General features: G+C 46.5%; 1 protein-coding gene across 12 annotated transcripts in view; it reads left to right on the top strand.

Annotated features, from left to right (window-relative positions):
• Window positions 1-25,565, top strand: part of LOC120948153 (uncharacterized) — a 162,949-nt gene that overhangs the window by 131,935 nt on the left and 5,449 nt on the right. For 7 of the 12 annotated variants that reach the window (XM_049606085.1, XM_040364181.2, XM_040364178.2 and 4 more), the window contains 8 exons: window positions 11,201-11,420; window positions 11,946-12,221; window positions 12,389-12,500; window positions 12,678-12,870; window positions 13,050-13,258; window positions 16,343-16,473; window positions 16,628-16,809; window positions 16,952-17,023. In XM_049606085.1, coding sequence (XP_049462042.1) covers window positions 11,201-11,420; window positions 11,946-12,221; window positions 12,389-12,500; window positions 12,678-12,870; window positions 13,050-13,258; window positions 16,343-16,473; window positions 16,628-16,809; window positions 16,952-17,023 — 1,395 coding nt within the window. Of the gene's footprint in view, window positions 1-11,200; window positions 11,421-11,945; window positions 12,222-12,388; window positions 12,501-12,677; window positions 12,871-13,049; window positions 13,259-16,342; window positions 16,474-16,627; window positions 16,873-16,951; window positions 17,024-25,565 lie in introns of all 12 variants that reach the window. The other 5 variants (XM_040364179.2, XM_040364188.2, XM_040364182.2 and 2 more) reach the window with 4 other exon arrangements.

Below are 25,565 nucleotides of genomic sequence, written 5' to 3'. Positions count from 1 at the left end.
CACGAAAGTGCACAACTACTTCAGATAATCGGCGCAACATTTGATGCCGGAAACACACAAACAAACTGTTGATTATCCTGCAACACGCTGGCTCATGTCATGCCACCGTTTAGCTTGCTGTGTGTGCCTCCTGCCAACAACGAAGGTTGCTCACCCTTAACACAAAGGCGATTACCGCTTGGTAAATGCACTCAAAATGCGGTAAAATATGCTTCATAATTGCTTACCTGCAACGTGGATTGACCGCTGCACCGGAGCACAGTAACAAACACGCGTCCGCCAGAGCATGTGTTTAGCTGTGAATGCGAAAAGTCAAAATCTTTCCACAACCAACACACACACGGGGTGTTTCCTTGCGCCTAGAAAGTATTGCCCGCAATCATGCAAGATCCGGAAATGGGTTGCTTGCTGCTGTTGCTGCTGCTGCTACCTCCGCAACTTGCGCTATAAAGCTGTTACAAAATTGTGCCTATTGCGCACGAAATCACAGCCACAATTTTGATCTTTCTTGCGGGCTAGTCAAAAAAAAACCGGGGCTACCAACGTACGGCAAGTCAATTTTCATAGTCGACACCGCGACACCGTGAAGCTTATCACTAATCCCGATGCGATTGCTTGCAGTCTGTCGGTTGCGCGATGGCGCCATTTTAAATAAGCCGGAAAGGGACAGAGGAGGGCAGGGAGTGGAGCGGTTTTTTTTCTCTCTTTTTGGCAGCCATACGTTTGCTGCAGCTGCTAATCAAAATTTCCCATCGTTCGCGGTGTTCGTTAATCTGATCGCGTACGGTTTATGGGGCGCTTTTCCGATGGATTTGCTCTTCCCGCTTAAGGGGCTTAAGGTGCGGGCTTCGTCGCTTGCTATCTTGCCTTGCTCATGTACGTAGCTTGTAGCACCATGGCAACAGGTAAGGAGGGAGGGGGGGGGGGGTAAGTACGGTTTGAAATTACTAACCCGCGTCGAACGAAACTGTTACAGTGCAGCGTTATAAATCGCTCAACACGTGCTGTGTAAACCTGTTGTGAGGATTGGATATTTATTATACGTTGTACGTTCGCGTAATAAAGCTTCCATTTCTTGGGGCAAAAATTGCATTAAATCAAACACGTGGTGCATTTCTCCGGTCCGATTAGTGGGAAAGACCGGGAGCAGGAGTTTTGGATAACATGCAACGCCGTCCCATTCTTTGTAGATTGCGGGAGGATTGGAGAAGAATACGCAGCGAAGCGATCCCACTGAGACAACGCTCGCCAAACAGGAAGCCTGGTGGTGCGAGATGGTCGTGAGTAAATTCCATTACCATCACCATTCTCATCATCATCATTCTCGTGGTCGTCGTCGTCGTCGTCGGTGTTGTCGTGCGTGGTGGAGCTACAATCTCGCCCACCGAGCGCTAAACTAACAACCACGCACCACCAACCAAGCGACAGATCGTTCCCTGATTACTGATACAGCGCCAAACAGGGGTGTTGGTGAAAAATGGTATCTACCGTGGGGTGGCAACGGCCCGGAATATGAAAACCACACACTACACAGCGTGGCGTCTTCGGGCACCACCACCTTACGATGGTGTCACATTGCTTGTGGTTCGGTTTTCTTGCCGCCCTTGCCTGCTAGAGCACTAGCTGAAATCTCGTTCTTCAATCCACCGTGCCACCGCGTGTTCACACGCCGGTTAGCACAGCGTTATAATTAATTCTCACCGTTGGATTATACATATCTTTGCTATTAAACTTTATTTGTCTACCGGTTGGCGAACCGCAGGACTTGGAAGCCTAGCGAGCAATGGGAAGATACAGCAACGGAGCAGCACAACGCTCTTCCGAAACGGGATCTTGCTATCACCGAGCGTGGCAACGCTTTCTCAACCCCTAGCCTAGACGCGAGCCACACAAACGGCATAACAATTTGTGTATGTGTGTGTGTGTTTCTAGAAAGGTAAATGAGAATGAATAATCATCCTTTGCCTTCGGCTGGTGGGCTGGGTTTGCACATGCTCCGCGCGCCGGCTGAACGGATTACTATTTGCTGTTTCGCGTATTTAACGCGATCGCGTTTGAAAATGTGTGCGCGTTGATTACACCGAAGCGGCAAACGAGCAAAGCATACATTTTGATGAAAAATTCACCAGAAACCCAGTTGTGTACTTTCTTAGTGTGGGAACAAACTTTTTCGCCTCGTTTGCTGAAGCGCTCGAGTTAATTAGGAGCAATGCGTACATGGGGCAGATTTCGTTTGATGAAATTTGCCCCCCCCCCCCCCCATCCCAGCATAGATTTTACCGCATGCAGCATAATTTAATAAAACGAAGCGCTCGTGGTGATCGAGATGCTCGCCGTACGCTTTTCGATGAGTGTGAGGTAGTGGGTATCTTCGTTTGGATGGGCATTTTTCTTTCTCGCTGATTAATGATGCCTTCTATGGTCGTGGTACACATCAGCACGTGATAAATCATAAATTAATTTCCGTATCGTTAGCCTGTTTTGTATCAACATTCATTTTAATTTACTATTTCTAGGGTTGTATGATATTGAAATGAGTTGTTTTTTAGCTTAAAATGTGTCTTATACCTTATCCTCTTTGTTCCTATATTACTTCTTCCTTATTGCGCGACGAACATGCTTTTTTCGTAACTTTTACACTATGCCTTTCTTCACTTTGCGCATGATTGCGCAGGTAAAAATAAATACCGGAACTTTACCCATTTAACCCCATTTCCGGCAGGGCCGTGTCCGTGTCTTTACCATTCTCCTTCACTACCCATTTGCACTTCAGCGTTAAGGTGTGCCGGTTTGCAAATGGAGAGAAGGGGATGGCCTTTTAGCTACCTTTTCCTAAAGCCTTCCCCTTCCAGGGCGGACGGACAAGCACCATACACGAAACGCAACAGCAAACGGCCGCAATCAACCGCAATTTCCCCGGCGCTTGTTTAAATTTGATATGTAAATTTATCCTGGCCGAAGAAAGCGCAACCACCACAAGACCTGCTGCCGGCCACGGGTAGCGGGTAGTCCTGAACCAGTGTGTTTCCGTTCAAACACACACACACACACATACACTCACACATAAATGGTTGGCAGCGAAAAACGATAAATGGAAAAGCAACTTATCGAGCAAATACCGCAGGCCGTGCAGCCGGACGGCACGGCACGGAAGTCGGCGGAAATCTTCACTTTACAGCCTGCTACTGTACCGTTTCGTACAGCGAAAGACATTTAGCCGTGGTACATTAGGCCGTTTCCTATTACAACCCCCGGCCGCCCACCATCCTTTGTTGTGAGATTGTGTTGTGTAATCGGGCCGTAAAATGGTTTGATTTTTTGTTGTTTTGTTACTTCATTTTATAACTACATTACAATGTTGTTCTGAGTGGATCTTTTTAAACCTGCATCTCCCCTTTGTTTGCCCGAATAGATAATTGGATTGGAAACAGAACATGTTCCAGAACAACAACAACAAAAAACCGGCTAAAACACAACCCAAAGCCCTCGTTTACCTATTTTGCAATATTAATCTAACCACATCCATTTGCTGCCCAGAGGGGTAAAACGTTCGAGAGAGAGAGAGAGAGAGAGAGAAACCATTAACCTTTTGGTTAACAATTTTGCCACTCGCTGTTCTGCGAGCTGCAGCCGAAAAGTATCCCCGTAAATGCAAATAAAGCTAGGTCCACGGTAAACAAGCCCTTAATCAGGTGACGACGGTGCGAGTGTTGCAGGTTCCTTCTTGAGGTAGGATTAGTGCGGGATTAAATATTGTCACTCGTAGCTAGGGCAAGAAACGGGTGGAAAGAAAAAATGGCAAATTAACTAATACTAACAGCAAAAATAGCAAAAAATAAACCCCGGTGACCTTTCTGTGTGGGTCCCAGTGCAGCACAGGAAGAGGAGGATTATCGTTCGCCTGGCAGCAATGTTAGCATCCTTCACTGCGCGCGCTTAATGATAAAGCTAACCCTGGCGGTTGACAACAAGGGTGTGTCGTTATTGTTTTTAAACCCTTTGCCTTTTTGTCTACCGCACGCCTCAAAACACCACCCAAGATGAGTTTTAATCATGCAGACACCTATTAAAATTCTGCTTAGCAGAGGATGCCTTTTTAATTACTAACTTTAATTGTCGAAATGATGTTAGCATTTCCTTCTCCGTTTTGATGAAAGGCTCAAAGAGTGTGCGCTATTAAGCTAGTGCTTTTGCTCAACTGCACCACTCTTTCTGAGAGGTAGACTTTTAATTCCTTGATGACACATAATTGGCGATAGTAATGGTTAAAACAAACATGGGTCGCAATTATTAAATGTAGCTGCAGGAGCCTTTTTTAGCCTCCTAATTACGGCTCTGCAATGACAAATTCGTAACAATGTTTAAAATCTGCCTAAATCCAATTCACAAATCACTGCCAAACCAACAGCACCGAACCGGCAGCTGTACGTTTGAAGCGAAACGATCCGTTTTCACAAAAAAAAACAAGCGAAAGAACCACCCGGAAGCAATAGTTTCGCAACTTTATGAAGCTCCATTTGTAATTCTCACGCAAACGAAAGATACCATACAAGCCTGCACAGGGAGCTGGCGCTACATTGGTCCATCTGCTCTCTCCCAAGCTGGGTGGGTCGTACGACTTGGGCCGTGCGAAACAACCCGTGGCACCGTACGGTGGCTTACGCGGGCAGGTCATGGACACATAAATTTATGCACTTTACGATCGCTACGGCTGGTTCGCTGGCGCGTGCTGGGCACCGGGAAGAGATTAAGCATGTTTTGCTGCCGGCAATGTTTATGCTGCTGCTTGAAGACGGGGTATGCTCCCCTATGTACGTGTATTGAGCATGCTTTCGCACCGATTCGCCCTTTTGGGACCCATCTGCAAAGGCGGGAGAACGGTTGTTTTACTCGTAAAGGCGCTTAAAATCTAAGGCTAAGTGTAATTTTCCCACAACTAACCGGAGTCCACTGTTGGCTGGTTGCTCCGTGTCGGTCAGTTGAGGGTACAGAAATTCATCGTGGATTACGTTTCTCGTTAACTTTCTCAAATAAAAAGCCAAATATTATATTCGGACCCTTTCGCTCCAAATCAGTGCCAGTTCGATCAAGCCTTATGCTGGGCCTGCGTGTACGTGCAGCAAGAAAGCACCAAAATCCTCCTAATTGAAATCACCCATGAGACCGACTAATTCGTAAGCCTTTCGCTACTAATTCGTTTATCTGCCAAGATGCTGTCGGGTCCCGAGACCCGTCCACACAAACGTTCCCATGCGGCAGGCAACGGCTCCAGTGGACGCATAAATCCCAACTGCTGCTAACCAATGTACATGCCAGCGTTACGCGAAAGCTCATGACAAGGCCGTCATTATAGAAAAATCAATTTGCCCGGCTTTATTATGTAAAGGATACACGATGTATGCCAGCCTATGTGTGTGTGTGTGTGTGCATTCTTCATGCCCATCGCTCCGGGACCATATGCTGCCGTAACTGTGTTATTCTTCGCTAACGAAATTACGTCTACGGGTATGAAAACTCGATCAATCCGCCTTTCCTGCTGGTGCTTGTGTCCGTGATTCCGAGAATCAGACCACTTGGTACACCCGCGTAAAGGTAAAGGCCTCCTGCCGTCACTATATTGCACCACACTTAGGCAGCACTGTAGCTCTCCGATGGACCGCGCTGGGGGCGGCCGCGGGGACATACCGCCAAAAACAATACGCCGGCCCATCAATCATCCATTCGTCAATTTTCATTACGCCCCAAACTCGATCATTTTCCGCAGTTCGCAATCGTTCATCCATTTCTGCTCCATTATGCTCGGGCCGTTCGGATGCACCACGGCTTCATTCATTCACACCGATCGGGAAAGTGGCGGGGTACAGGGGGCAGGGAAAGGGATAGACATTGATGAAGTGGGTGGGTGAGGCGGGAAAAAACGCCATCCGTATCAGGCTCGCCGTATACGCGGGATAAGGGTATGGCAGTTTTGTCCTTCCATCCATCTGTTCCCTGCCCCGCGTCTCGTCCTCTTTCCCTCTTCTGAGTGGCCCCATTTTCTTCTCGCCTTATCCAATTTGTGTCCTTTCCTTTTTCTATGGAAAGGAAGCTCCGCTCCGCTACTATGCGCGTTAATAATTGATGAGTTAATTACTGGGAACGACCGAACCGGGGCTTGCCAACTTTTCCCAACCATTCCGACCGCTGTGTTTGTGTGTGTGTGTGTGCATAGAAGGTTTCGTACGATAGCATTCCTAGGAAAAAGGTCCTGTCCCGTGTTAGTTCCCTTCGTTCTAGTCCATTTCGGGTGCGCCTAAACCTTCGTCCTTTCCAGTGATCAATGATATCTTTCCAGCGAGAGCTTCGCTGGGGATGGAAAAACTGGTGTTAGCGAAAAGGGATGCACGCTGTACCGTTTTACCAACCGGTACGGATATCCTGCCTGTCGCAAGTACGGGATAAGTTTACGGCTTCTGTCCTTTTCTTTCGCCGTTCTTCTCTCCTTCGTCCTCAGACTTGGACAAGGGTCGACACTCTTAACACGCACCCGAACAAAAGCTCTAGGAACACGCACTCGAGCACACACACACACACATCCGGTAAGGCTACATTAACAATACACACAGCTTTGTGCCAAACGCGACCAGGAAACCGCATGGCCGAGACCGAGACGGGGCTTCAACATTGCTCTAGGGGAAAAATAGGAAAACATTTCTTCGGCGATTCGTTACAACACGTGAAACAAATACAGCAGGCTCTTGAAGCATTTGCGCATTCTCCATCTCCTTCACTATGGCTTGCTTATCGACCGGTTTTCCCCTTGCATAATGGTCATTATCTTTGTTTAGTTTGCTTTTGTGTCCTCTCGACAATCCGGCTGGATATATCGGTGAATTAGGTAAAAATCAATAACAACTGCCCCCCCGGCGGTTGGAGTGGTGGCCGTTTTGTCGAGTTGATAGCTAAGAAGCTACTCGAGAGCGAGAAGTTTACCTTTGCACCACTCGGTGGATGTTTGCAATTTCTTTTATCTGTTCTGGAAATTTCTCGGCTCCACGCACAGGCCAAGAAAGACACAGAACAATATTGAATTATGTTATCAAAATAAAACAAGACAATGGTTTCAAGAACTTAATGTACCTAAATGGAGATGTGAAAAATTACATCTACCAAACAAGTCACAACACATTTTTCCTATCAATAATAACAAGATAGCAGAACCTAGAACATATCTTGTGTCTTGTTTTTTGCTCAAAATTGTAGTGAATCAGGACTGAAGCTTATAAGCAACACATTTGTTGAACAGTGGTTTAATGGTACAATCTTCAATTCAAATTCAAACTTCACAACATACCCGTCATGGACTCAAACCTCATGTGGACCGTCGCCCGCAGCAAGGAATGACTATCCCGCTCCGCGGTATGCAATAATTCTCGAAAGCCCATATAGGTCAATATGACTTACGCCAATAAGAAGAAAAAGCGTCTGTTAAACAACCCATCACCAAACACCTAAAAAACTCCCACCTTGACAACCCAACAGCATCTCGAATGATACGACAAAATAAAAACTTACTGCAGGTCAACAACATTCGCGCTTAACGCTTCTCAGCAGTGTGTCCACCACATTCATCCGTGCTAAAGCCGAGCCAGCGACGAGACTAGTGTATTATTTTGGACTTTGTCGTGGGATCATCATTTTGGAACCACTCCCAACCTCCCCTCCAAAGTGCTAAAAACAAACACTACACTTCAGCCGAAAGACCGTCAACCAAGCGACGGTCCATAAACGAGGTCCATCTTGTCCATCAACATTCCACCAGCCTCTGCCATCGACAGCGCAAGACGCTTTCTTCCTGCCAAGAGGGTGAGCGAACGATCCCCATCCCCAGTAACAGTCAGTCCGGGTGTGGAGGTTGGAAAATTTACTTTACCGGATTATGAAACGAGCCACTCGAGGTCGTCGTGCAGACGGAACGATTTGCGACGAATGTCCCCTGAGTTGTTTTTTTTTTCTTCTTCTATGTAGGGTGGTGGCATTTGCTCTTCTTTATACGGTATGAACGTAAATGGCTACACACACACATATACACGCCAAAGAATACTTCAAGCATGTCCTTTATCCCCTTAGCGTCATGCAAGTTTTGGTCGTGCGGCAGGGATTACCTTCGGCCCATTTGAAGGGTTTTCTTTCGTTTTTACAGTTCCATCACTACCCCTACCACTCTCCCGCGGAAAGGTATCAGAAGTGCAAAAAGCATGCGATCGTGATCATCATCATCATCATCATCTTTCAGTGATTGTTGTTTGCCTTTCGCTTCGGTTCGTTAGTGCTCCGGAAACCCAGAACGGTGACGACTGTTGAAAAACATACTTAACCAAACGATGATAGCCTTAACGCTAATGCTTTTTGCTGGTTTGCTTTTGGAGGGTTTCGCTCCCCACCCCTGTGCCGGCAAAGGCGCACTCGGGTACTTTCATTGAGGGGGGGGGGGGGGGTTAGGGGAGAGCACGATTTTTGGGATGCCAATTACTGCCATTTATTTCTCAACACCATACGCGAACGCTTTTGCCTGCGCACTTGAGCCGGTGAAATCGGTGACACCGTCAACAAAACGAGACGTTTTACATTTTATTTCAGCCAACCGTTCAGTTAAAAGCCAAATTACCCATACCTTCCCCCATCGTTGATAGGACATGAAGCGCGTGTAGGGTGTAAACTGTGTGCCCGACGCCGGGTTGCGAATCGACCTGCGAAACATTTACCCACCCAGAATGGTTCTACCTCGAGCTCGAGATGCTTTGCGTTGTGATAGTAAAATAATTAACACTCTCTCTCCACTCTGCCAAATGCTCCGCTGCTCCGTACTACACCTCTCCGTCTTTAAATTATAAACGTTGCCCATACATACTGGTAACGTTTGGGGAGTTTCTTGTGTGATTTTTTTTTTCGTTCACAATCTCACAAAGGAGATATAATCAGTTCGATGACAGTCTCTTAACGAAGGTTACCAACCCGGTAATCGTGACGAGGGTTTCATTAGCTTTTCCAAAACGGAGGGGGAATCGGTACATGCACTGGGCTTAATGACACTTTACCAACCCTTCGTCCGACGGGTTCGTGACAGGAAAGTTAAGCAACCTACATAGGATTCCAAACTCTCAGAGCGTTGGACGAAGGTTTAGCCTTTACATGCTTGTACCTGAGTGTGATACTGTTGCAAGCACGCTTTAATTCTACACGCAAACGCCACCAAGCACCATGCGCCTCCATCGGTAAACGTCTTTATCGAATAGTTGCTCAAAATGTTGCTCATTCACCAATGGTATAAAGACATATTGGAAAACTTGTCGCTTAATTTTATTCTTTAAAGATTTTTAAAACAATTCAATCATCCAACAAATGACCGTAATTGTGGCAGGATTGAAGGCAATTTTTATTTCCACCCTAATTCCTTCATTTTTTTATAACGATTACCAACCCATGACCAAGCTACATCCTATTCTACTGTCTAGCAAGGTTTTAGCTAATACCGGATGATATAAAGCCACCGGCCACCCTTAGACACGCGCACGTGACGCGGCAATGAGCCTTCTTCGCACACCAGCCACCATGCGCCTCCACCGAAAATCGAATCGCGTCTACTCGCCAGTCTACGCATTTTTGCCCCACTTGCAGTAGCCAAATCCATGCCCCTAATAAAACGGCAGTCAATCTTTCTGCTCGCTCAATCTAGCCTTCGGTGCCCCATCCAGGTTATTGAATTTTTCCATCACTCTTCTTGCCAAAACGGTGGGCCAAACCGTCGGGTACGAGCGTCGAATTATGCTAAGCTTTCACTAGATTTTCATTTCACGTTCAAATTTCCTGCTCCTTCCACTCTGTTGCCGCATAACCGCAGGAAACCCCGATGGCCCCTGATACCGTCCATACCCAAAAAAGGATGCCCACTTGTTTCCGCGGGAAACAATTTCCGAAAGGCCCATTTTACAACAACGAGCCTTCCCCATCCGAAAAAAAAAAGATTGATGATGGGTTCCGGCCGCTAAAATGCCAGCCCGCTAATTCGCTGTTTGCCCAGTTCGTGCGAGATCCTTTGCTCGTGTAAGCAACGCATTCTATCCCTACAAACTCTACCACACACACACGCACGCTCGATGTGTTCCGTGAGTAATCGCGGTGGAAATTATTCGCGCATGAAAATGCGCTATTTGGCAGACGCGACGCCGTCCCGTTCCCGTCGTTTATTAGATTACACTTCACCGGCTGTTCAGACTGTACAGATGGCGGCGAGTAACGAACGTATATGTTCAGAGGGATGAGGGAAGGAACAAAAAAGGGATTTCTCGTTCCGCTGACCGTGCTGCTGTCAGGGCTGTGATCGGTAACCAGCTTGCCGTAGAAGGCGAGCGTGCGAGCAATGCAACCGGCGGTCGAATAAACATTTCCCCATCTGCCTTAACACTTGTCACGGGGACGTCCCTTAACGTGGGATCGGTACCGTGGGATCACCCTTCCCGCATGCCCGCGGCACCTTCCACACCCATCCCAGCGTCGTTGCGCACAAACTTTAATTGGGACGGTAATTTTATACAATCACTTGCCATAAATTTTCCACCCAATCCCGTTTCCGGCGTCGGTGTGCGGTTGGTGGCCCCTTTTTCGGCAAATTCCCACGAGCGCGTTCGTGGACGACGCGTGAAACCGTGCCTATTTTTGCCTGCAGACCCAGCTAAACGACCCCTTTCAAAGTCCGACGCACGACGAGAGTTGCTTTATGATGAATTAACATGCAAAATGGTCCCTCCAACTCTCTCCTCCCTGTGTGTATGTATGTTTTTGCAACAGAAACATTGTTGCTTCACCAACCGGGTACAACCGGCTCGCCAGTCAGGCTGAGCTTACAATTACTCTTGCCCGAAAGGGTGACGTAAATGGTGTACAGTGCTGCTTGTGCTGACCGTGGGCACTAAAATATGATGCCATTTCCATTACTAACAGGCTCCACCTGCGCCTGGTAAGCTCTCTCATAACCCGTGACCGCTAATCGACCTACGACACGCAACCGCACACGTCCATTGCACACGACCATTGCAAATCCCACTCGGTAGCAAGATACAGCAAGAACGCACAAGAACAAGAAACCAAATAAGCGAGCAACGAACTAAAATTGTTTTGTTTTTTTTTTCATTAAATCTCCTCTCCGGTTTCTCCCCCACAGATGAGTTCTGTGAAGACTACCCGCACAATCTTATCCCGACACCGGGCTACTGGATCGAATGCTCCCGCCAGAAGATCGCCTTCCCGAACCAGCACACGATCTGGGACGACAGCGAGTCGGAGCACGAGGAGGCCGCCCGGGGCATCACCGTCGAGCCGCAGCTAGAGCGCAACTGTAGCGATCTGTACGAGGACGACGAAGACTCGGACAATGTGCCAAGGTGAGCGGCATGCAATGCCAGTCCACTTGGAAAGCGCAAACCCCTTTTGCATGCTGACCAGCGGTTCATCAAACCCGTCGGCGAACACACACGACGCAGCAGAAGCTTCACGGCACGCGACGCCCATTCATCTCGCAAAGCTTTGTAGTAGTAGTAGTAGTGTAGCGCTCATCGCATTTGTTTCATTCTGTCTGCTTTTTCTTTCTCTCTCTCTCTTTCTCTCTCTTTCGCTGTCTTTCTATCACAATCTCGTTTGCTATTTTATCGCTTGCTTTGTCTGCTCTGTACATTGAAACGCTTCTTCGGTTTCGGTTGCTTAACTTGTGCACTGCAACGAACCAAACGCATTGTGTTCATTACCATGAATTTAAACATCACCATCATTGCACTCAACACGAACACTATCATCCATTGAATCGTTTGCGCATGTGTGCGTGTGTGTGTGTGCGCCGCTCTTTCAAATAAAACCTGTGGCGGGGGTTTGCTCCCGCCGAGCCCATTAACTACCCTGCGCAACACTAACAGCAGTCAGCGTTTCCGCAGAAAGAAGACCGCCATCGAGGAGCAGTGGGAGCAGCAGCAGGGCTTCGAGCTGACCTCGGTCGAGCAGGAAACGTACGAGAAGTACTTCTATGGTACCGAGCACTGGAACTACTTCACCAACGACGAGGATCTCGGCCCGGTCATCCTGTCGATCAAGCAGGAAACGATCAACGGGCGCGATCAGTTCCGCATTCTGGTGCGGGCGATCTCCTACACTGTACATGGACTGATACCAGCCTCCTGTGTTTTTGCTGATAGGTAAGTCGAGCGCTAATGTACTCATTTTAAATAAAAAGCGTTGGAAGGTTTCCAGCGCCGGATGAAACCTTAAACGCCTAGATGTAGGCAACACGCCGCAAAGAATGACTTTAAGTTTCTTCAACGTTTCTATTTCCCTCTTGCCATTTCCTTTTCACCATGCACAGGTATAATAGGGAAGAAGTAGTTAGATCGTTAGGTAAGGAAGTGAATCTGAACCCACCACTAACGCTGGGACAGTTGCCCGATACACCGGAAGAGCTTCTGAAACTGGATCAGGTAAGCAACGCCATCGTTTGTTGCCCGCTTTCTTCAGTTCCTTTGCTTTTTATGGGTTGGCCCGTTGCCACATTTGCCAAACACAGAAGGCAAGGCAACGGTTCCATTTCCCTTTTGAGAGAACGTGATATACTTGCCATACTATGCGCTTAATAATACGATACCTTTCCTTTGCAGGTTTTCATAAAATCTGAGCTGAAGGTGGGCGTGATCTACGTGAAGGAGGGTCAATATACCGAAGAACAAATTTTAGACAATAATGAAAATTCACCGTTATTTGAGGAGTTTTTACAGCTACTAGGCGATAAAGTTAGGTTACGTGGTTTTGATAAATACAAAGGCGGCCTTGACACTGTTCACGATTTGACAGGTAGGTGGTGCGCACCAGCCGCATGCTGTTGGCTTCCCTTTTTTTTTTGGGCAGCAAACCGAGCGGAGGAGGCTACGCTTCGCTCCCGCCCACCCATAAATACCAATTAATCTGTGCAACGAATGCTCGCGTCGCTTCTGCTCTTTTACTCCCATGCCGCCACCGACACGCACCCGCAGGACTTTACTCGGTTTATACAAATTGGCGTTCGATAGAGATAATGTTCCACGTATCTACGCAGCTCCCGTACGAAAAGCACGACCCGCAGAAGCTCCAGCGTAAGCGCCACATCGGCAACGATATCGTCTGCGTGGTGTTCCTCGAGGCGGACAACACCGCATTCAGCCCGGCCTGCATCAAGAGCCATTTTTTACATACGTTCATCTTGGTAAGTAGCCAACGGGGTGGTCTGCCAGCAAATTATTATACCCATCGGCACACAGCGGCGAACCCAAAAGGGGGAGGGGGGCCGGTTTGGGGTGGGTTTTGGGAGGCAAATCCTGAACCGCCTTACATAATGCTGTCTCGAACGGTTAACTCTTGGTCGACATTCGACAAGCATCCATGAGCTACACAGCATGGGCTGCGCCACGCCACCGGATCCGATGTTTAGCGGGAAAGATTCGCTCTCGTCCCGTGTGGGTTTGCCCGTTTCTCTCTCACTCTCTCGCTCCCTCTCTCTCTCTCTCTCCAGCAGCACTATCAGCACTATCATGAATACTAGCTGTCGTACGCAGTGTCACGTGCCGCTGTTGGCTTCGCGTCGCTCGAAAGCCCACCCTAAGATCGGCTGTTCCGCCAGGCGTACGGAACTGTATAATTTGTGTCCGGGCAATGGGACCGGCCACCACCACCACCACCACAATAGCACCCAGCACCCAAACGAAGCGCCCATTATTTTTATGACAGTGTGGCAGTTTTCACCTACACACAAGCGATAACAACACCGTGGCACCACGATGGCTACGGTTTTGCTTCACGCCAACCCTACCGATTATCCTGGTGCGAAATCTGGTGCTCCCCAGTTGCAATCATCGCCACCATGTTAGATACATTGTTTTTAAAGCTTGTCGGTTGGTCACCCTAACGAGGTTGCTAACTCGGGCGCAATCCTCATTGAGGTTGCTGCTCAGTGTTGTCGCTTGGATGAAATGAACCAAGCATCGTAAAGGCACGCTCGCTTGCAAAGGCTGACCCTTCATTCGCGACGGGGCCGGTTTTGTGCATTATTAGGAGTTGCTTTTGCTTGCCGGCACTTTCAAGCACTCCGACATCACTGCACTCACTGGTGGTTGTTTTTGCTTCTCTCGCTCACAACAACCAAACCATGACCACTCGATGTGGCTCCAGTTGTCCAGCGTCGTACGGGCGTACAATCACGGGCCCAGACCAAACTACCAGATCAAAGCGCACCAGAGTTAAGAGGATGAAATCTCCACACCGACCCCGGGGCGTATGTCCACTCTTTTCCAAACGCGTGTGCTTTTGAACGATGCGAACGCATTTGCAAAACCGCGAGGTGTGTCTTTCCCTTCGTTCGTTTGTCCACTTGGTCCGCTTTGGTCTGTTTAGAGCGACAAGGGGTGCACATATTGCCGCTGGTGTGTAACTACTGGCTTGTAACTGACCACGGGTCATGTCGTTTGCGTTCGCATGGAACCTTATCAACGGCAAACCAGTCCACTCTGTACTAGTTGTATGGGGGAAGGAGTTTCTGTGTAGACCAATGCTTACCCTACGGAAACGGATACCTTGCATGCGTTTGCTACTGTATTAGTTTTGCTGTGTTCGCTGGATTTTTGTATTTTTTTTTAAATGTTTTGAACGCAACAAAACGAGCTGAGATTTAGCATAGGAGCAATATATACACATGAATTGCTTCATAAATTCATTTAAAATTATCAGTATATTTTAAAAACAATTAATTGCACATCTTAAAACGCCTGGAAGAAATAATACAGCATATAATAGATACTCAAAATAGATACTCAAAAATCAATTGTAGCTCAAAAATAATGTATGAATCTTCCTTCACTGCACATGTCAATACGATTGAACAGCTGTCAATTACGTGCGTACGGGTAAACCGCCCACCAACTAATCCGCACCTGAATAATCGAAGTTCTTACAAATAATCCAATAACGTTGCATACCTTTAGGCGCTCTGTAAAAGCACTAAAATAAAGCAAAATATCCAATTATTAGGCCATTTCTTATTTCATCCAACGAGCTGAAATTTCAGCCTGTCAATGGAACAGTATACATCATCCGGGTTGTATCAATGTGACAATTGTGTACAAAAACAAAGATGCATTTCAAACATGTTTGTTTTCTTTCTAAAATAAATCTAGGCTGAAATACTGAGGCTCGTTTTGCGTGTGATTTTGTAGGTAGTGTTGACATGATTTCAGGCGTCAAATGTCAAACTCCATATAAAACAGCTGGCTGATATCGTAAAAGCCTGTAAAAGTGGGTCTTTAGAGCACTTTTAAGAATCATACCTTGATATGATTCATTGAACAATACTTCTACAGAGTATGAGTGTGATCACTTCAAGTTATTAACAGACATTATTATTAACAACATCGCGTTCAAAAGCTTAAAGTCCAACTTTAAGCTATCTTTGGTACATTACTATCTCATCGCATCAACTCAACATCAACCTCCCACTCACTATGGATCTATATCCCAGTCCATCCGCTTACTTCTCAACCCCTTACTAAACGTGCGCAAACAAAAATAACGAAGCATCAAAACGAAGCTTTGCAAATGTTCCCCAAATCCCTTTGATCTATAATCTGTCCCGCAAAATCACACAAATCGGGTATCATTTTTCATCTGCAAATTGGAAAACAGGTAAAAAGGTAAAAACCAAACGATGTGCTTGGATGCCTGACAGCATCGGTACGATACGGTCGCTGGCTAGTGCTGTCCCGGCATCTCCACTATCCTATGTCCAGAGCATCAAATTCCAACCCCCCAGGGAGAGGGCCTGGATGGTATAAAAATGTGTGTTCAAATCATTGTGCCGGCATGGCGGAAGAGAGATGACAAACCACAGTGACATGGTGCAGGATAGATGGAGACGGATGGAATGGAAATTTAATGATCATAAGTTTCACATGCAGCACGTAAGGTGCGGCGAATGGGTAGTCGAGCCCGTATCAGGTTCAATAAACGGTCCGGTCGGTTCCATTCTTTACCTTCTCGGCTTTTCCGTACATCTTCGTCACGGACCCCTTCAAACTCTCCGATGCGATCGTTCCTGCTTTACAGGCGGAGCGTCGAGATTGATTTGATGGTGAATGAAATAATCTATTTCATGATGTACGTTTCCGTCCCTTAACTCCGGCGAGCCCATTCCGAGTGCGCAAAAACCCATGTCTACTTGACAGTATTCAGCGCACGTTTGATGAAGTTAGCAAACACTGTGACCAACATCGTTCTTTTTCTCCCAACTCCCTCTTCGCAGGTTCGTGTCTCGGCTCGCATCAAGCGCAAGCCGACACGCTACGAGGTTTCGGTAGTGACGCGGGATGAAGTCGGTGCCTACAAACCGTATCTCTGGGAGCAGTCCGTCTTCGAGAAGGGTCCGATGTTTAGGTAAGTGTCTCACGATACTACAGTACCAGCCATCTTTTTATGCGCTCGCAAGAGGCAGTCCACACGAAAGAAAAAGGAAAACCTCCACACAGGTACGCAAATTTGCCAGCTACTGAGTGTCTTGTCCGTGTCGTTTTCTGTCCCATCCCATCAGAGAGTGGCTGCTGACGAAGATCGTGAACGGTGAGCGGGCTTCCTACTCCGCGCCCAAGTTTGCCCGCATGCAGGAGCGCACCCGGTCCCAGATGCTCGAGGACATCGTGGCCAATCTGGCCAACCACGCGGAAACCGGACAAATCCCCAAACCGTACCGAAGGGGTTCGTGGAGACCCATCGGTGAGGATCCTTGCATGTTACGAGTGACAGTTAGTTGCTGTATGCGACTCTATGTGCCGCATAGTATGTACTTGAAAGCTATCTCTCTCTCTCTCTCTCCTTTCTCTTTCTTCTCTCTCTTGCTCTCTCTCTACTGCAAAAGACATACTCATGCACACAGACTCGCACATTCTCTCTCACACAGACTCAGGCTTCCTCATACGAAATTGCACACGTACGTTACGGTCACTTATACGCATAATTACATAGCTATACCATGCAGTTGATCACTCTCTCACACACGCACCCACACACACACTCTCACACCATCTTTTGTTATGGTCTAAATCTCTGTACCCTTTGCACTCCTTACGCTCTTTGGTTTTTGTGTTTTTCAATAGATTTTTTGTTTTGCATTTTTTGTTTACTTTCCGTTTGACGAAACTATACAAAAATGATTGGCTAGAAATCACTCCCCATTCTTACTCTAACTAACTTACACACGCATACAAAAGGTACACTGCTTTTGCTTCTTGATCTATTGCTTACTTCTTGGTCTTGTGTCCCATCGACGTGTAAAGGAACGTGGTTTTCTCTCGTTGTCTTCAATAACATTCCCTTTCTAGAGTTTGTATAGTGATACGGCTTACGTACCTTCGACTAGTCTGTAGTCGATGCAGGAACGAAGATGTTGTGGTATTGTTCTTACATTTTACATGGTTTTGGATAACTTCCAGCATCTGATCTCAAACTGAACACTACGAATATTCATGTGTGCATAAAACGTTGTACTAATATTTAAATTAGAGAATTTCCATAAACCACACAAGCTGAAGAACTCCATCGTTGCATTCAATCTTAATCGTTAGTTCTATCTCGCTGTTAGCACTTGGCGAATTTCTGTCAATTTCTGAGAATAGGGCGTACTATTTTCGTCTTGTTCAACCCTCGTTAACTCGTGTGCTTTTCCTAGGGATGAGGGAAAACACTCTCTACATTTGGAAGCCAACCATTTGATTCCAAAACAATTCTCATCGTTCCCAAATCCCACCGCTACAAGGAAAATGAAGAGCAGTGTGGGAAAGAAAAACATGCTGTTTTGATATTGAGCTTATTTGAACTACATTTCTACAACTTCTGTGCCAGAAAAGAGTGACTGACTTACAGTGCGTTTAATATCTGAGCAAATATTATGTATCTTTCGAGCAAGTTATCCAACAGTTCAAACTCCAACTCAGCTTTAAAGCTATCATTGCTGTGTAAACCGGTGCTTTTTGCTTAAAGAAAGTAGCGGACCTGTCTGCCTGGCTAACTTGGCTAACCCTTTTTCTCTGGCGGAATCACTTTTGCAACAACTAGCAAGTGAAACTTTTCACAGCTACTGACTACTCGCTCTCTATCGCTCTCCATCTAACTCTCTCGCACAACCTGCCACGTTTTCTATCCTTCCTGTCTCGTCCAACGCTATCGCTAATGCACACGGTAAACGAACCAAGTAGAGCAAATGCAGCGGAAAGCCATTGTCCGCCTTGCCGTACACGTTTGCCATCCACCGCGTGACCGGTGAGTGGAAATCTGTCGACCCGCGCCGCACCACACGCCTTCCCATCACCACCATCCACCCGGATAGCAGTGCACCTTAGCTTTAGGGGCAATTAAATTAGGAAAATTATTAAGCTCAACGCTAAGTGAAACATAAAACTGTGTGAAACAGGGACGGAATAGGGAGAGTTCTGTGGGTTGGCCAAACTTTTCCATGGCCCTCCTTTGAGCGGGCACAAGACATTGGCATTGTGTTTTTGTGTGCTGCTGCTTTGGCAACATTGTATCACCGGTATAACCGAGGAGGGGGAGGGGGGGGAGGGGTGCGGTGTGACCAAAGAATGCAAACTTTGATGTCCCGGGTCTGCCCACTGTCGAACCATTAGTAATGTAAACATACTCATTCACGTGTGTCCGAGCGAAGTTCGCCAGTGCGAACTTTACGAACGGACCTTTAAGGACCAGCAGGAACAAAGACAACATGAAAGAGGTTGGGAAAGGTGGCGGAAGGAGGAGGGTTCAACCTCAACTAGTAACAGCTTTCCACGAATCCTGTCATTTTTCCTCTTCCAGCTCGTTACGTGCGAATTTCACGTGGCGGTGGCGTTTTGTTTGTCGCCGCTTCACAGGAAACCAACACGGAAAGGCACACGGTCGCTCCGAACAAGCCCCCCCCTCCCCACCGGTATATCCTTCCATTTCCCACCGGGCTGCATTGTGTCACCCTGCTCGCGGTTAAAAATAAAAGTAGCTCCTGCGATGCCGGCATCGGTACAACAATGCCTGCGATCGCCCGTTGCATATTGGCGAAAGCAAACTAGACACAAATACACGTAACTCGATACGTTTTGCAAAAGATAGACGCTGGCGCTAAAAAGCCCCGGGAATGGACTCGATGTGTGTTTTTTTCTCTCTCTCGCAAAAGAGCTGCCACTGGTGATGCTTGTTTTTGCTTCCATGTTCCTTTTTGGTCTGTTATCGCGACACCCGGACCGTAACTAGGGCAGGCTCCCAAAACTGGGTCCTCCTAGAACGCGTTGCACACGCGGACGACACAAAAACACTCGCCCTGGGAAAACTCGCTCGCACAAACCCACGCTCAGGCAGAATTAACCGTTCGGGCTTAGTGAGCTGGCCCAAAATGTCACCGTCGTAACGGTCCGTTTTTACCTATGTGAATGGATGGCTGGAGCCTTTCGCCCTCCATTCTTTTGCTCGTTTTTTGTCTCTACCCGCAAGAGAGTAGCGTTGCCGAGTGGATAGAAAAAAACCCGTTTCAATACACACCCCGGTGTGCCTGCAGGGTGTGTGTGTGTGTGTGTGTGTGTGTGTGTGTGTGTGTGTGTGTGTGTGTTATCCTACACCTCTGTGTCGGACCGGCGTGCTCGGTTTACGCGACCAAATTTCCAAACCACCACCGCTAGTCTATTGTGCTGCCGTACCTTTGGCCGGGAAGCGTATGGCAGATCGGGAACAAGGGTGTGGCAGCTACTGCCATTTCCTTCACCTTCCACCCTGGGCAGCACTCACGCGAACGCTGGTTGGAGCTTTGCTCCGACACTTGTTTGCTTTATGATGCGCTTATTGTTTGGAACCATCCATTGGGCTTTCTCTTTCTCCCGTTGCCCATTGTCATTTTGAGGATCCTACAAGAGTTTGGTTACCGTCAGGGCAGTTTTCTCGTGCGGCTCGAATTTCCGCCCCGAGCATACGGGCGATCAGGCTATACAGTCCATGATCAGCTAGCAAAATTGCGCCTGAAATGTATGCAACACACTCTTCTATTTTTTCTACCTCGCTCACTACAGACTGGTCGGTGTGGTGGTGTGCCGAAACGAAAGACATTTTAAAGTTTGGCAAACATCTGTTTTTTTTTGTTGGTATTTTAAAGCTATGGCCAAACGTTTTCATTCTGTGTTGCCACACTTTACTATTCTGTTACATTGTTCCTTGCTTCGGCGATTGTTGGCTGGCGTTGCACATACATATATGCTTTGTAACGGAATGGCTTTGAACTCTTGACTGGTTTTGTTTGCCATTTCCACTTTCGTCCTTTAACCCTGGCGAAATGTACCACTAATACTGGATAGTAGTAGATAGTAGTTCGGTTGCTAAATCAGTTGCTGATTTTGTAAAATTAAAACTGTTTCTTATAATAGTACGTATTTCCTTATAGGCATTTTTTCATTCGCCTAAAAGTATGCATTTTTTTTAATTATTATACTTATAACATAATTTAACATTGTATAAGATTAATAATTATTGTTAGTTTAACTTCTGCCTTGAATCGGAATGATTTTTAGTAAAATAGTAGAAACATCGATGGTAAAACTGTTTGGAAAGAAATAATCAACATTCGAAACATTGATGTAGAAAAATGTATAGTATACCTTTAGGCGCATTTAACCAAGCAAAATACCAATACGGGATGTTTTAGAAGATTGTATATCGTTCAAACACGTTGACTACAGGAAAATCAATCTATTTTTTATAATACTTAGAATCAATTTTGATACATTTTTAGAGACAAAGGTTCATCACCCTTTGCCATCAAAAGGAAGATGGTAAACTTTGCCTCAAAAATCTGGTCCGATTTTAAACAATGGTGTTTTAAAGCTCCCAAAATATCAATGTACCATCAGATGCAAGCACACAACAAACAGTCAAATAACAACCTGGCCTGTTTTGTGCACGTTTTGCATTGTTCAGTTGCGTAATACAATAGAACATGATAGTGCTCACCTTGCCCTCGGCTTGATGCATGTATCTGTTTTCTTTTTGTGTGCAATTCAAATGTACACCGAGCACATGGCGGTTGGATTTCAGTCGAGAGTAGTGAGATAAATATGGCTTTAGCGCATCGTGCACCATGTTTTACCCCAGAGTAGACACAAACACACACACACACACACCAGTCATACTATCACACTAGCCCGGTGTTGATTTTCTCTCTTGAACACTTCTCCCCATCCAAATTTGTTCGCTAGCTACATGGGAAACTCACTTTTCTTGCTTCTTTTCTGCTTTTCATGCTCCCATCTTTTTTTTTTGCCAATGCTGCCGCATCCGTCCAATGCTGCAGTGCACAACCGTTTACATCATCCTGTCTTAGGTTTAATTTAAAAAAAAAGAAATTTAACCGTATGTTGAATCTCGAATCCACCTGCAACACCTGCGAATCGGACTCACATTCACACCCCTTCCGGAAGGCCAAACACTCATTGCTTGCTTTCGTTTTGTTGCTGCCGCAAATGCTCAATGTAAAAAGAAAGGAAATGCCAAAGTAAAACCCCACAGAAACAAAGTTTTGCCACTGAAATGGAATATTTTTAGAAACCCCTATCTGGCCATGGTCATGTAGCAGCACTGAAGGTGATTCCCTGGTTGGAAGAATTGCAGAGATTCTTGCGTCGTTTTTTTTGCTTCCTCTTCTTCTTTTTGCTCACCGCACGGGAGAGAGAGAGAAAGAGAAAAAAAGCACATACACATGCTGCGGAAAGCACCACCTAAATCCACCTATTTGCATTAACCTTAATGGTGGCGAAATCTTGTTCCGACTGCTATTATTCTGCCATCTTTCCCGCCCGTCCCAAGCCGCACGGCGGGCGCACCCCGAGCATCAAGCTTATTAACGCGACATGGTGTAACGAACGTAAAAGTTACCTCTTAAAAGCTCATCCCACTTTGGGATCACATAAAAAACAACGAGTGTGTTTGGTGGTGGAGCTCGAGGGAAGGGGAAAACGCGCATCCGGCTACGTACCACGCGTTTAGGGCGACCACATCTGCAACCGTACCGAGTGCCGAAGGATGAGCTGCAAAACTCTGCCGCTGCTCACTAATTCATTAAAAATTGGGCGTGTGTGTGTGTGTGAGAGAGGTTTGCTTTTATTAGCCTGCTGGCACCGATTCCGGAACTCAAAGGAGTAAAAGCTCCCCCGCTCTGCTCCACCCTTTTTTAAAGCGGTTAAGCGGAAACGGAAGTTTGACCAGCGGGCTGCTCTGTCTGTACCGGTGACCTGATACACTCCAACTCCCACCAGTCCCACCGAGAGCCTTTACGGGATGTTTTCAGTGAGATAAAAATAAAATAAAACCAACATACCCTGCCCAATAAACAAACACCTGAAACACACTGCCTTATGCAATGAGGGAAACCTGCTTGCAAGAAGGGAAGAACGCTGTGAAAAGCTTAACGTAAAATTGAAATCATGACCTCTCCCCTCCCCGGAACCCCGGAACGGATGCGGTGGCTCATTGCAAACTAATACACAGTGGTAAGGCGGGAGAGAATGGAAAGGAGCCTTTATTTGATATTCTACCTCTACCTTCGCTCTACAGTTGTGTTTGATCTCGTTTTCTTCATACTTTGGCACGTTTTATTCCGTTGGCGCCTTCAGCGGGCTGCTGCCGACTCACTTCCTTAGAACTTTGCTTCTGCCACTAACAGACAAACACCAAGTTTATCTCTTTTTTTGCTGCTTTCTTTGCGCTCGGTTTGACTCTACCCTGGCTCCGTGCGCCTACCTCACCCCGTTCGTTTGCTACTTTCACGTGTTCGTTATGTTTTTTTTGTTTGCTGTTGTGGTCAGTACGCTTTGGCGAACGACAACGACGACGACGACGGCTGGTTGGGATTTTATTTTATTTCATTTTATCTCATTTCATTTTATTTATTTAGTTTCTGGTAGTTCCCCGACCTGGCCCAACCCAGCCGGAAAGTTTTGTGTGTCCACGGCTTGCTTGCCACGAATGCTAGTCATGTGTGCCCTTGCTGGATAAGCGCTAGTGCTTTGCGCTCTCCCACAACAAACGAACCGAACGTCCGGTCCCACGGTGTACGGTGCTATCTCTAATGGAGATTAAATATTTATTAAAATTTATCATTAGCTGTCCGTTCCGTTTCAGTTTGATGAGGGACAAACGAGACTGGAGGGACAAAACGAGAAAGTAGCAACAATAATAAAAAAAAACACCAACGTTCGAAGAAAGCGTACTCCAATGGCACCGTGTTTTAGTGGTGTTGGTTGGCAAACATGCTGTTGCTGCTGCCCAGGCTAGGGATTCATCCCGGCGCCAGTTTCGACCGGCAAAGATAACGATGTGCTAGAAGTCACCCCGTTGCTTAACCCACAAAGCAATCACTATTCACCACAGCGCAACGTGCTATCGCGTGTTTGCTGTGTGTTTCTATGTTATGCCACTTCCCCACCACTATTCGGATGTGGGATTTTAATTTGATAAAATCGGGATGAAATTAGATGGAATGGAGTTGGAAAGGAGTAGCGCGATGCGATCTACGAAACATGAATGGAATGGGCATTTGATAGCTTTCGTCGACTGCGATGTGTTGCGCTGGTTGTGGTTGGTAATTTCTATCTACTTGCACATCGCCAACATAAGCTTATGAAATTATCGAGCAAAGTGTGCAGCTAGCGCACAAATAGAGGAATGGGGGATATAAGCAAGGGGAAAGGAAACGCCCAAGACATAATCCTTTCCCCACACACGGTCAAACGATTCAACCAAACACCGACCAAAGAAACTACTAATGAGAAAGGTTCGCAGCAAGATGTTAGCGCCCACGGCATATGACTCGCATGAAGCTCGCATTGCATACCTTCAGGCGGAAAGGGGCAAACGAAGAATGAGAAGAAGAAAAACCTACCCTAACCCTACTGCTGCTGAGCACTAACGGCAATGAGTGTTGCTTTCAATTATTCATTCCTTATGGCCGTACGGGCGGAGGAAAGGGTGGGATCGAGGTAACGTAATGGCTGCTGAAAGCACCGTGCGCCATCGTACCGCGTCGTCGTTGCTCGTTGCAAATTGATATAAACACTCAAACCTCCGTACGCTAAGCGTGACTAAAAGAAAGCACCCATTCCCCGTGCGGATGTGTGAGTAAATTTGAGAAGGATAAGACCACTTCCACCCTTTTTCAAACACACACACACACAAACACCAGTCGACCCAGTGTTTTGCGAACAGGATTAAGAAGCAGTGCTTATTTTGTAGACAGAGAGCGCACAAGACTGGGTTTTGTTGCGAAACGTTAAATTTTATCGACCTTCGTGCCGGGCGATGTGGCTCTTCGAGCAGTCGAACGGTTCGAAATCGACATCGTTGCCGTGCTGTGAGGGCCACAATCGCCCCGCCGCCCGAGATTAGACGGGTTGGGTGAGTAAATTTGGTTAAGATATCGTACCGGATTTTGATGGCACGCTGGTCCCATCATCATCGTGTTCGATGCTTTTTCGGCAACGAGTTCGGAGTGGTCGGGGTGCGGCAGCTTATCTTACACTCTGACTGCAGACTTGCGCTCGCCTCTAAAATCGGTTGGATCGTTTGCTTTTTACGGTAAAAGGATTTACACGTCGGCCCGCTGGTTAACGCGTAACGGTTAACATGATAAAGATAAAGTGGGCGATTGAAGAGAAATGAGTGTACGATGGTGAATTGTGCCTCTAAAATAATACGTACGCTTCGGTATAACGTTTCCGATCGATCGAAATGAATCGCATGATTCGGAAATAGTTTTAGTGCTCGTGAAATTTATTGCCACTGTTAAATGTGTTGCTATTATTTTCGTATCTGCTTTCTAAATAAGTGAAATGTGAATGCTCTTCATACCGGATATTATTGTAGGCATTATTGTACTGTTGTTGCTGAGCGCCTGAAAGTATGCAATTGGACTCTTCAAGATATTCTTAGACGGTCTTGTTAAGCACCTAAAGATATACAAAATGTAATTATTTTTATTTTTCAATGTTTCATAAAACTATGCAAAAATATGAGTCATCTTTCATTTGCTAGTTCATTTTCATCGCAACAAGAATTAAAACAGATAAATTTCGTAATGCATATCTTCAGGCGGTCATACGCAGTAAATGAAATAGTGGCATGCATTGCATACCTTTAGGCGCTACACGTTTTAACCTCTTTTCAGCGTTAAGCTAACGAGTTGAAGAATACTTGTCTGCCATTACATAAAACTGAGTGCAATGCACGCAAGTGTAATTACTACCGTATGCTTCTTGAAGCATATTTAAAGTTTTGTCTCAAGTATTAATCACTTCACTCGCCATACACTGTCTTCCGCAACTGTCTGCATGACCTTCGAGTATGGTAGGGCCAGTGCCCTTCTATTACCAGGAGGAGAGTTTGAGAGAAACCCATTTTTTCCATTGCTTGTCCCTCGGAGGATGCTATCTCGTTCTTACACCCTCAACCTC

This window comes from Anopheles coluzzii, chromosome 2 (assembly GCF_943734685.1).
Source record: "Anopheles coluzzii chromosome 2, AcolN3, whole genome shotgun sequence".
Taxonomy (NCBI): Eukaryota; Metazoa; Arthropoda; class Insecta; order Diptera; family Culicidae; genus Anopheles; species Anopheles coluzzii.
Note: the sequence above shows the minus strand (reverse complement) of the source record. Positions and strands in the feature narration are given on the sequence as shown.